Genomic DNA, 13918 nt, shown 5'->3' with positions numbered 1-13918 from the left:
ATTTACTTTTAAATTTAATTTTAATTACTAAATTTATACATTTCCGTCAAATTCATGAAAAAAATCTACCATATTGATGATAGGTAATAATGGGCAGATGAATGGAGATGAGTCGGATTGAATAAAAATAAATTATTAATAAATATTAAGGTTATATTAAACTTCTTCCTCCCATTTAGAATAAAGATATTTTCAAACTCTTTATGTGTCAATAGAGATACATGATTGAGAGAAATGTTTGTATGTAAGTTATTCCAAACACTGTTTTTTTAGCTATTTAGTCATTTTTTATACATGCTGCTAAATAAATATTACTAAATATTATGCTTCATTTGATCATTTTGTGTACTTGCAATGAGATGAGTTTTTTAACGTAGCATTACATGTTTTGATGTTATATGTCGTTTGTATTGATCATGTTGTGTTTGTATTCCTTATGTGATTTTTTTGTTCACCGAAAGAAAATATAAAACAAAACCATGTATCCCAAAAAAATGATTATTTTTAATTTTTTTTCCTTGAGATATTTTGTTAATTCTTAAACACATAATGCATGTTTTCAGTTTGTTTAGATTACTTAGTTTGAAACGGCTTAGAAAATATTAAAAATGATGAAATGTTTCTTCGTTTTTAGCTTATATTTCAGAATATAAAGAGATAATACTTTTTTATTTATTGGGACAAATGTATTTCCAACTACTATTATAAATATATGAGTTTGAATTGTGTGCTTACCTTTTTACCCTTTTATTTATTTTATAATTTATCATGTTCATTTGGTTTTTAAGCAATTTTCTATGTTAGTTTAATATGTTAATTAATAGTGTACTTAACTTTCATTGTGAATTTTCTTTTTTACCCTTTCATTTGTTTTATATTTTGTTATGTTCATGGGGTTCTTTAAGTCATTTTTCATGTTAGTTTAATAGGATAATTAAAAGTGTACTTAACTCAATCAAATTAATTATTATTTGATTTTACTTATAAATTTATCATAATATTACAAATTTAAAAAAAATTGTTAATATTACTAACATCTATTTTATTTTATTTTATTATTATAAATATGTGACTTTTATTTGTAAACTTACTATTTTTCTGTTTTGTTTATTGTCATTTTTCATATTAGTTTAATATGATAATTAATAGTGTATTTAACTCAATCAAATTAATTATTATTTTGATTTTACTTTGTAAACTTACTATTTTACCCTTTTTGTTTTATAATTTGTATAATGTTCATGATGTTCTTTAAGTTATTTTCCACGTTAGTTTAATATGATTATTAATAGAGCACTTAACTCAATCAAGCTATTTATTATTTTAATTTTACTTTTATTTTTAAAATTAAATTTTACTTTTATTTTTAAATTTAAATTCAATTACTTTAATTTATACAATGACATCAAATTAATAGAAAATCACTCTCATAATGTTATACATTAAAATTATTAATATTACGAATATTAAAGTGATAATAGGAAGACGAATGGAGATGAGTGACATTGAAAAAAATTAAATAATTAAAAAATATTAAGGTCATATAAAACATCTTCTTCCCATTTACAATAGAGATATTTTAAGACTACTTATGTATCAACAAATATATGTAATTGAGAGAAAATATTTGTATGTAGGTGATTTCAATATAAACATTTAAGCTATTTAGTCAATTTTCGATATATGATGTTAAATAAATATTATCTATTAAATATATGATTTTCATTTGTAACCTTACCATTTTACCATTTTTTGTTTTACAATTTGTCATGCTCATTATGTTATTTAAGCCATTTTTTATGTTAGTTTAATAAGATCATTAATAGTGTACTTAACTCAATCAAACTAATTATTGTTTTAATTTACTTTTAAATTTAATTTTAATTACTAAATTTATACATTTCCGTCAAATTCATGAAAAAAATCTACCATATTGATGATAGGTAATAATGGTCAGATGAAGGAAGATGAGTCAGATTGAATAAAAATAAATTATTAATAAATATTAAGGTTATATAAAACTTCTTTCTCTCATTTATAATAAAGATATTTTCAAACTCTTTATGTGTCAATAGAGATACATGATTGAGAGAAATGTTTGTGTGTAGTTTATTCCAAACACTGTTTTTAAGCTATTTAGTCAATTTTTTTTATACATGTTGCTAAATAAATATTACTAAATATTATGCTTCATTTGATCATTTTGTGTACTTGCAATGAGATGAGTTTTTTAACATAACATTACATGTTTTGGTGTTATATGTCGTTTGTATTGATCATGTTGTGTTTGGATTCCTTATGTGATTTTTTTGTTCACCGAAAGAAAATATAAAACAAAACCATATATCCCAAAAAAACGATTATTTTTAATTTTTTTTCCTTGAGATATTTTGTTAATTCTTAAACACATTGTAAGGTCCAAAATTAAGACGACGTAATCCAACTGCATGCAAATCAAGGAAATAATGGAAAATGAGTAATTAACTGATTTTAATTGCTATTTGATTATGTGACATACATGTTTACATGTTAAATATGATTTTATTATCATCATGCATAAAATTGCATTTTTAGGGATATTCAAGTTGCGATCGAGGAACGAGAACCGAGGGCTGAAAAACGTAATATATTTTTATTAAATAATTATTTTTAATTATTTAAAATATGGTTGATGTTTTTCAGCATTTTTGAAAATAAGGGGTTTTAAAGTGATTTTATACGCCGGGATGTAAATTTTATCGTTGTTGGTTTTTCAACAAAAATTCAAGCTTTTTGGCAACCCGACTAATAAATTCACAAATTTATTTTAACAAAAACTTTGTCAATATTTTATTTAAATTCTAATTAGACTAATGGGCTTAATTTAATGGCTTAATAGGCCTAAGGCCTAGTTAGTAAATTAATTAGTATATTTTATGTATATAAAACACCTAAAACCCTCACTTGACAATCAACAATCGGCCACTCTATTTTAAATTCTGAAAACTCTCTCCCTTACACGATACATCACACACGGCACACATACATATCATCCAAGGGGTTTTTCGAAGGTTGAAGGGAAAACAAAGCCAAGGTTGCGTCCCGTTCTTCGTCGTCAATGGTTTTTCGTGCGTATATAACGCAAAGGCACGCCATACATCTCCTTTTCTCATCCATCATGTCATAATATAGTTTTAAAAATAGTTTGTATGAAAACATGAAGCTTAGAACTTGCTGTTTTCGTTTCTTCTCATGTGCACGATTTTTATGCCATCTGTTGAGGCCATGATTCACGTTTTTTTTATACTAAAGGGGCTGCCATGATGTCTTTTATGTTTAAGCAAAGCTATTATGTGAACTAGAGTCCTAACCAATCATCTAAACCACGGCAGAAAGCTATAGAACCAGGAAAATCGTAAAACTTGTTGTCAAGGGTTGGGGTGATCGGGTTCCTTGTTCAAGGGGGAGGCTTAGCCTTGGCTTGGGCTAGGGCTCGGCCAGGGGCTGTCATGGGTCAGGGTGAGAGTCCTAGCCAAGCTAGGACTCGAGTTAGGGGATGGGGAAGAGTCCTAGCCATGCTAGGACTCTACCCGATAACACAGTCCAAAGCTGGTGCAGGGTTTGCGCAGCTTCAGGGGTTCGGGGGCTCGGTGTGTGGGGCACGGGCTGGGCTAGGATGTCTCACTAGGGTCCTAATAAGGTGCACATTATGATGGTTCAAGGGTTGGGGCGTCGGTTTAGGTCCTAGACACCAAATCATAGAGTCCTACCACACTAGGGATTCTCGGTTGCAGCATGTGGCGACTTCCAGCGTACATTTTTGGGTTTTGGGATGGGTCCGTAGTGGTTTAAGGGTCCAGTAGGGTACTTTAGGATGTTGGTCAAGTTTTAGATCAATATGGTTCGGGGGTAACTCATGAAAACCGAAAGTTGGCTCTAGGTCGAATTTTAGGTGTCAATTTAGTGTTTTTAACTAAGAAAAATTGAAAAAACGGCTCACGGGGGTCGAGTCATGGTTCATAAGGGCTAAAATAATATAAAAAGGCTAAATTTAGAATTTATGAATTTTATATTAAAGTTTGGGATTTTTCGGGATTAAAACACCGTCAAAACAATTAATCAAAGATAAATGATTAAGTCTAATATTTAAGCTAAATAAAATTATGGAAAAATTAATTTAAGCTTAAATAAATATTTGGGACATGTTAGAGTCATGAAATCATGAAAAAAGTCAAAAACGTAAATTGTCAAGTCCAGGGGTAAAACGGTCTTTTTACCCCAAAAATTAGTAAATGTCATGGCAGTGCCCTAAATGTTATTTTATGATATTATGAATATTTTTTAATGTTTATGAGATGTTCATGATTAAATTATGATTTATTTAAATGTCCATGAATTTTTATGATTTAATGTTGACATTTAAAAAACGTGTTGCATGCTTGGTTTCAAAAGTAAAAATGTTATGCTATGCATGATTTTTATAAAGTAATGAGAATGTAAAACGTTGAAGGAAGTGAAATGATTGTGACTAATTCGCTAATATTGGAGATATCGTGAGGGCGACAGTCCCAGTGGGAGCCCGACGATCATGTTTCCATTATTACGAATATGAGGATATGAGGATATGAGGTTTGAGGTAAGAATGGGAATATCGTGAGGGGAGAAGGCCCCAGAGGGAGCCCCGACGATCGTATTTCTATTCGATGAGGATAGGCCAGGGCCCAGTTGACCGGTGAGAGTGTTGCTGGTGTCCCCCGCCGCCTAGTACTGCGGTTTCATGTAGATGGATCCATCGACTTTTGAGGTTTATGTCATGATGAGGAAAGTCACAATTAACGATCTGAATTTAACAAAGGAAAAGAAAAAATGTTTATGATCATGAAAAATGTTTATGTTATGCCATGTTGAGGAAAAATGAAATGTTAAGGTTTATGTTATGCATGTCATGAAAATGTTTATACTTAAAGTTGATGCATCATTATGAAAATGTTCCTATTTAAAGTTCATGCATCATAAAAAGTTTACGAAAATGTTCATGTTTGAAGTTCATGTATCTTCATGAAAACGATATTTTAAGTACAAGTATTTTTCACTGTTATATGTTGATTGTATTACGTATTACTTGTTAACAAGATTATGGTGTGTTGAGTCTTTAGACTCATTAGGTGGGATGCAGGTGAGGTTGAGGGAGGTCTTGACGGGTGATTTGACTGGACTGAAGGCGCACACAACCCGAGGACCAGCGCTTCTACTTTTTTCGCAATTACGATTATGACTTATGATTTATGTTAAAGATTTTAAGACTATTTATTTATGCTTTTTGAGCGATTTTTGAGAGGTTTAGTATGAGCTATATTTTTCAAACTTATTGCTTTTTAGGGTTGCTAAAAAATTTGACGATTTTCTTTTATGACTATTGCACTTGATTTTTAAAATGCTAGCTGGTTGAGATTTTATTTTAAAGGGTAAAATATTTTTATAAAAATATTTTCATGTGTTATATGTCATGGCCGAAATTTGAGTGTTTAAAAAAAAATTCTAGTACTTTTTAAGCAATAAAAAGGGCAGACGTTTCACACATAATGCATGTTTTCAGTTTATTTAGATTACTTAGTTTGTAACGACTTAGAAAATATTAAAAATGATGAAATGTTTCTTCGTTTTCTCATAATATAAAGAGATAATATTTTTTTATTTATTGGGACAAATGTATTTTCAGACTTCTGTCTATAAATCAGTATTCAAAATTTTTACAACATTATTATATTCTCTATTCAAATTTTTTTATTTAAATTGATTGAAGGTATTTGAATTTGAGTTTTTATGTGCTTGATTATATTATTTTTGTAGTATTATTTATTGTGAAATTAATAGGTGAACTAAAAAAATTATTGGATCTATGAGTCCTCTGGTGGACGACAAACATGAATAAATTGTTAAAAGAGATAATATTAAGTATATTTTTTGCATACGATTTTGTTATAATTAAATGATTATGAATGATTCTAAATTTTAATTGTATCACAAGTTAACGTATGTTTTGTCGTTGCCAGATATATTTTGTCAACTGTCTAATATTTTTCTTTGATTTAAGGAAAATTGTGTGACTTCGTATTATATTTTTATTTCTTAAGGTTTTATTAAAGGATTTTTCATGATGATTTTGAAGCACCATTTTTTCCTATGTGTGTTTTTTTAAAAAGTAAAATATTAATGAAACCTTGACGTTAATAAGGCGCCTTCTCTTTATTTGAAAAAAAGTATTGAAAAATTTATAAAAATTTTGAATAATATGAGTTGGTATTTAATTTGAGAGTAATTGCTTTTTGTTGCTCGTATATACTTCAATTTCTTTGTTATTGTACTAAATAAATTATTTTTGAACTTTGAGTTATCATTTTGTTATGGAGGTTGTTTGTGTCATGAATTTTTTAAATTCATTTTGTTTAGTATTGTTGGCGGCAATTGATTTTTCTGATATTCTATTATTTGTCTTGTTGTTTATATGAAAATATGTATGAGAGTACACCAATCAAAGCCACATATTTTGGGTCTTATGTTCTAGAAGAGGGTAATATATGATTTCTGTGAATTATATAATTTATTGGTTCTTCATACATGTAGTTAAGAAATGAATCAAATTTTGAACAAAAAATTTATAACAAACATAGTGGACGAAAAAAACATGTTAAAAAAAATAATGTTGCGTGTTACTATGTTCCTATTTCTGTATGATATAATTCAAACACATTTTTTAGATATTTGAAATTAGGTCTAACTAAGTGACATGAAACATATACATATATATTTGAAGGCGTATATAAAGCAAAATATTAAGATCAAGAATGATTCATATTTAAATTTCAACGCAGCACAATGAAGAAAAAATTGGAAAATTATATGTGTAAACCTTTAAGGGTTATATAGTGATTATGTTGGTACTTCATGGTTTGCAACATATTGATGCCATATAAAATATCAATATTTCTCAAAGAATAAACAAAAAGAAAAAAAATTTCATTCAGAAAAAGAAATACATTTAAAAAAATTGTGTATAATTCTCATTCTATTTTTAATGGTATGAGAAAATTCTAAAGCTTTGTGGACACAATATATCAATTTTGTACATTTTTAGTAAATTGGGAAATTGAGCCAGTTGCACTTTATTTCTTCTAAAATTATCTCGATAGATTTCGATGTGGCTAAGAGGTTGTTTTTGTCTATTTTTTTAGTTAAAGTGGCTAACAAACTAATTCATGAGATATATGATGGTAACATATAGAACTACTAGCCAAATAAATTCACTTAGCTGAATAGTGAAATTTAAATTGAATTATACAATATTTCATCAAATTAATTTTGTATATTATAAGATGCTCATGAAATATAAAGAGTTGTATTATTAGATGAGATATTGAATAAGACAAATACTTTGATATATATATTTGAATGATATCTCATATATATATATATATATATATATATATATATATATATATATATATATCTTAATTACGTTTGTCCTTCTCAAGATTTTTAAAATACAATAATTAATTTTGTATGTCGTTCCACAATATATAAAATATTATAAAACAAAATTTAAATTCGATAGAATAAAATTAGTTTTATTTATGAGATTGAAACTATATCATCCCTATGATATGATTCACGCAATCATTGTTCCAAATCTTCTAAAAAATGACGAACGAAACGACTTTTCTGAATTGCGTCAAATTAAACGATGACACAGTTCTAAGATATAGTCATTTGAAAAGATTTTCAAGTTTTTTTCTAACATTGATTGAGAAATAATTGTTAAAAATTTATTAAACGTATAGCTATATGTTGATAATATTGATACTAAATATATAAAAATGATATTACAAATATCACAATGTTTGAAGAAATTACAGCACCATTCATTGGTTATGTGTTGAAGAATATATAGGTTATACATATTTTTAGTCATAAGTAAAAACCAATCACGACTAAAAACAACATTTATTCTTATGAGTTATAGTTGATGATTGTCAAAAACTGAAAAATCATTCAACAATAAAATAAATATTTGGAAAATAAGATTACTGGATAAAAAAAATGTAGAAAAACGAAAAAACGTCCTGATAGGGAAGTAAACTACGAGCATGTCAGATCCCAGATGAAGATTTTAAATAACATAATAGATGTTAAAGACGATTATATACTTGCTGAGTATACCAAAATGGTTATATGTATATTATAACAAACTATGACAAAGAGTTGTTGAGTTATCAAAATCAACAAAGAAGTATATTGAAAAGTGTGTCATGTGGATAAGATAACTTCTCCGATTCTTATACCGTCTTTGGTCATGATTTTTTGATTTTGTGGTTTGGTTTGTTTCAATTAATAAATGCTATTAGCCATATTTTAATTCATTTAAATATTATCAAAATTTCGTACTTATATTTCCAGCAATTTAGTTGCTCACGTGCAAAGCACGTGCACTTTTCTAGCGTATATATATATATATCTTTAGGAAGTTCATGGGTCGAATAATTAGTTTGTAGAGTAAATATTAAAATATGTACTAATTTTTTCATTATTAAAATACAACAATTTGTTATTATTATTGATTTTTTCCCTTGTATACACAATATATACATATCCATCAATAGAGAAAAAGGCTTGACGGACAAGCAACAGAGAGCCCAATTAGGAATCTGCCGCAACGGGTCCCTACCTCACGTCTGATTGGAAGAGCAGTTAGAAGGCAGTGTCCTTGTACTAAAACAGAGGAATCAAAGATAAGAAAATGAGGTATAATTTTTTTAAGAAGAATCACTCATGTTATTCATTTACTTTAGGATTGAAAAGTTATATGTTTACAACTTGAACAATAATATCTTAAAATAATTTTTTTTTACTGCAAATAGACTTTATTAGCTCTATAATATAAATTAATCAACCAAAAAAAAAAAATTGAAACATTTAGGTGTGAGTCTATTATTTTCTTTGAATCAATGTTATCACTCCCCCTTATTCCAAAGCTACAAGTTGAAATTTGTGGAATAGATGTACTTTTTTTTACTATTTAATATGGGAGACGTTTGTTACAGCAGAGTCTCGAACCTAAGACATTGTTTCAAACTTGAAACTTTAGTGTAAGATGAATCACAAGGTATTAACAAATAAACATACTTCTTGAAGTAAAGGGGTTTTGCAAGATTTTCAGCTACTTATTCATGTACACTACATAATTATAAGGTAACAAGTCCTTTCTGATATCAAATCTATGATAAAATGAACCCGGGGATCATTCTGTTTTGTCCTTCAATGATAAGCCAAATTCTCATTGTGGTTCCATGGTGAGGCTTTGTAGGAGAGTACATAAATATGGATACTACTCCAACCAAAATGCTATATAAACCAGGTCGAGTATGCCTAAAATGTATCAAGCCGCCAATCAAGTTTCTGTCACATTGAGTTTGCTTCTTCACCACCATCACCAAATTGCAACTTTTCATTGAATTGGATAGAGGTGGTTGCAAACTTATGATCAAAAGTCCAATTAGTCCCGAATGAAAGAAGCAAGAATTGACCGATGTTGATAATAGTTTCAAGATTGATCTATCATGTACCCAACGTAAATATAGCAAGAAAACTATCCGTAAACCGGCATAGAAGTACAAAGAAAATCCCCAAATTAATTACTTATACTCCCAGGCGACACATGCAGCGTGATAAAAGGATGCCGCAACAGCTTTGCAGCGGTCCATCGCTTCGTGGGATCTCTGTGAAGGCAACAAGCGATAAAATCTCGAAACTCTCTGCTCGCGGAGGCGGGAGCCTCCGGCGGATGGTACATACAAATGGCACACATTAGACTAGCCCAATCTCCTTGCTGTCCAACGGAAAACGGAAACTTTCCCAAGTAAAATTCAAGAATGCTGACTCCCAAACTCCATATATCACCGGCATATCCGTCATATTTACCGTGATTAAGATCAGTGTTAATTCTTTCCGGGCTCATGTACGCTATTGTTCCGACCGACGAATTACAAGGGTCCAACGTTTGAGATAAGAACCGGGACACGCCGAAATCAGCTATCTTTACGTTTCTGCGTGAATTTATCAGCAAGTTGGAGGGTTTGATGTCACGATGAACGATTCTGCGCTTGTGAAGGTAGTGCAATCCGGAGAGAACCTGTCGGGTGAGATCAGATAGAGAGGGTTCATGGGAGATGCGTGTACCCTCCAGAGATCCTCTGTCCATATACTCCAGAAGAACTTGAACTTCCCCGTTGTGATCGAAGAGGTTGTGGCATTTGACGATGTTGGGATTGTCGACGTCACGGAGAATCTCGATTTCGCGGCATATCTGAACGAGCACGGCATCTTCGTGGTGGCCGTACATCACTTTAAGTGCGTAGAACTTGGCAGAGGGACGGTGGAGAACCTTGTAGACAGTACCTCCTGCGCCGCTACCAATCCTGCTCACACGCTCCAGCTCGGAATACTGCAAAGGCTGAGAGTTAGAGAATGCGGGCGGAAGAGGGAGGGGAACCGCAAGCGAAGTGTCGCGATTGGGAAGAGGGAGGGTTAGGCCGACGCGCCTCCGCGGGCGTTTGGCGGCAGACGGTGGTTGGAAGGGTGTCATCACACACTCAGTGTGATTAAAAAATCAATCTTTTTCACCAAAAAACACAGGTGATCAGAATTATGAACGGCCAACTGAAGACAACTCTGCTACGTCAAGTTCGAGATTGCCTTCACATGTATCGATCAAACTATTTATAGAGTGTGGTGATGCGTTCAAATCAAGCAATTTCAGAGTAATCATGCAATTAGCCAACTGTATAATCTTCTAATTTTGTTTCTCCCCTCTTCTTCTTCATTTTTTGCTTCCATAATGATTTATTAATTGACAAAAATTTACGTGAGACGGTCAAACGTGTCGTATTTTACGAGAGAATATCTTATTTGGGTTATCCATGAAAAAATATTATTTTTTATACTAAAAGTATTACTATTTATTGTGAATATCGATAGGATTTATCCGTCTCACATATAAAGATTCGTAGGATCGTCTCATACAAAACCTATTCTTATTATTTTTTGAAACAAATGATCCATGAGATTATTGTTTCCAAGTGTCAAATTATAATTTTGCTACGTAGGCTCCATGTATCTTTACGCACCTCATCCGTCCAAGTCAATTTTGGTTTCTTGGATCTATTATTAAGTTACTACCTATATGTCAGCATGATTCTAGCGAAACAAAGTTAATTGAAAATTAAATTAATGTCTGATTTTTAGCACGAAAAATTTTCTTAATAGCTTGCTAGCAATTAATGAAATCAAACATAGGTATTACTTTTCTATTTACTGTTAAACGATGAAAATTGTACGACAAAAACTTGTGTGAGACGGTCTCACGTGTCGTATTTTGTGAGACGAATATCTTATTTGGGTCATCCATAAAAAAGTATTACTTTTTTATGCTAAGAGTATTACTTTTTATTGTGAACATCGGCATGATCGACCAGTCTCACAGATAAAGATTTGTGTCACCGAGATATTGAAAATGTCTAACGTAAACAAGAAATTGATCCAAATGTTGATAAAATTACACTTGTGCCATAAAATTTGTATTAGCTGAATTACTTATAATTTTACTTACAATAATAAAAAAAGATTGGAGGAATTTGAAATTTTAAAAACATGTATGAAATAATGAGTGTGGATGAAGGTGCGTGAGCACACGAAAGATGAAATGGATTTGAGCAGACTGACAATGAGGCGACCAAATGCGTGTGAACAAGTTAAGTCCCTTCTCCCAATTTGTGCGTGACAACTTTCAATGAAACCTACATTTTATATTACTCGTCATTAATAATAATAATAATAATAATATAGTGTTCCTATCAATAATAGAATTTCAATTTCATCGAATTAACCAACAAATTTATAAGGGTTTTCAAATGTAGGTGACCAAATTATATTTTTAATCTATTTTAATTATATATATATATATATATGTATGTATGTATATGCCGGAAAATTAAATTTTAGGGGAGGAGCATCTTTGGCTTCGCCATTGCGCATGAAAAATATGTTACAATTTAGAAATTTCTTTAACATCTATAATTAATTGACTTCATATACTCAAAATGTTGTGCAAGTATACTTATTAATATAGCATCGAGACTATTAGGGATAAAAGTTGCCACATTAGAAAGAGATTGGATTATATTAAAAATTGTTGTTTATTGTAGGCACTGGACTTGTCCAACATGTGATATCTTCCAGAAAATTACGAAGTCATCATACTTCTTCTGCAGCCTTGTATATTGCTATGAATTCAGATTTCATAGTCGATCTAGCAATGCATGCTAGTTTTGATGACTTCTAAGATACTGTGCCAACACCAATATTAATGAAACGTCTGCTACTATTTTTTTTTCAAAAGATAAATTTTGAAATAAACATTTACAAGCATGCATGCAATAACTGCTTAAAACACACATTTTAAAATAAGGATATTCAAATACTGGTAAAAATATTGCAGTTAAAAATATTCCCAAAACATCAAACCCTAGACGGTCGAACATCGTGATTCAAAAGTCAAACATACAAAAATCATGACAACCATCAACATATAAAAATGGCAGAGTATGAAAATATCCATAATCTATCCTAACTCGTAAACATGATGTGCGAAAAAATAAGGTCCTCGGGTTAGCGTGCGCACATCCAGCCCTGCCTACTTAGTCCTCGGCACCTTCAGTCACCTCATCAATATGCTCACCTGCATCATTCACATCTAGTGAGTCTAAAGACTCAACACACTATAAACGTTATAACAAGTACATATACATAACATGCAATAGTGAAAAATACTGTAATCAATATACATTTCACGATCTTAAAAAAACATGAATATAAATGTAACGTAATAAAGTATAACGTGTCAAAACATGTCTCAAAATATCATCATATACGTGTTCATTTTCTTTAATTGAATTACATTCATTAGTTGTGACTTTCGTATCAGCTCTATCGTAGCAGCTATATTCGATGGATCCATATACGTATAACCGTGGTACCCGACGGCGGAGACATCAGCGACAGTATTTTCCATCCACTGAGCCTTGGCCTTACATGTCATCGTATTCGTATTCGTGTTAGTCACAACCAACTCCTATCATTCAAAACATGTGATCATATTCATCACTTATAAAAACATGTATATACGTAAATTTTTCTTAAAATCAAGCATGCAACGTAATTTTCATATTTCCATAAAAAGTCATGTTCGTAATAGCATATTTAGTAAAAATGTGTAAAATTGTGATCAGGGCACTGCCAGAACTGCTAACTCGCCCCGAGTGCAAAATGACCATTTTGCCCTTGAAAACCCTAATTGACTATTTTACCCCTGGATGACCCGAAGGCAACCGAACCCATTAAAACACCTCAAAACATATTTATAACAATTTCCTAGACGTAAACTCAAGCCCAAACATTAGTTTCTATAATTCGTTTTAAAACTTGGATCGAGGTCCCGGTTTTAATCCGAATTGACCGGAAACTCGGCTAAAATTTTGCAAAATTAAACCATGACTCGAACCTACATGACCAGCCTCTAAAACACTTGTTCCAGACCCCTTAAAACCTGCGAACAATGCCTGAAAGTTTCTGGAATTTTTCTGCGCACCTACCACGAAACCCTAGTATTACCCTATAGCCTTGAATTCTCGACCATAGCCCAAACCGATTAGGACCAGCCCCGAGCCAACCTTTCCTAGCCCACCTTTGGACCCTCCTGGACCGACATGACCCTATCCCTGAGCCCCATGCACGGTGTGAAGCGCCACCATCCATGAGTCAACCGCACGAGCCCTAACCGAGACTTCCTTCAACACTGCTCACTCGACCGGCCCCAAGACCAAGAATA

General features: G+C 31.2%; 1 protein-coding gene across 1 annotated transcript; it reads right to left on the bottom strand.

Annotated features, from left to right (window-relative positions):
* Positions 1-9178: 9178 nt before the first annotated feature.
* On the bottom strand, positions 9179-10838 carry LOC142531117 (mitogen-activated protein kinase kinase 5-like). The gene has a single exon (XM_075637152.1). The coding sequence runs from the start codon at positions 10616-10618 to the stop codon at positions 9665-9667; it is 954 nt and encodes a 317-aa protein (XP_075493267.1). The 5' UTR covers positions 10619-10838; the 3' UTR covers positions 9179-9664.
* Between the last annotated feature and the right edge of the window lie 3080 nt (positions 10839-13918).

Source organism: Primulina tabacum, chromosome 17 (assembly GCF_025594145.1).
Source record: "Primulina tabacum isolate GXHZ01 chromosome 17, ASM2559414v2, whole genome shotgun sequence".
Classification (NCBI taxonomy): domain Eukaryota; kingdom Viridiplantae; phylum Streptophyta; class Magnoliopsida; order Lamiales; family Gesneriaceae; genus Primulina; species Primulina tabacum.
The sequence above is the reverse complement of the archived record's forward strand: the minus strand, read 5'-3'. Positions and strand labels throughout refer to the sequence as shown.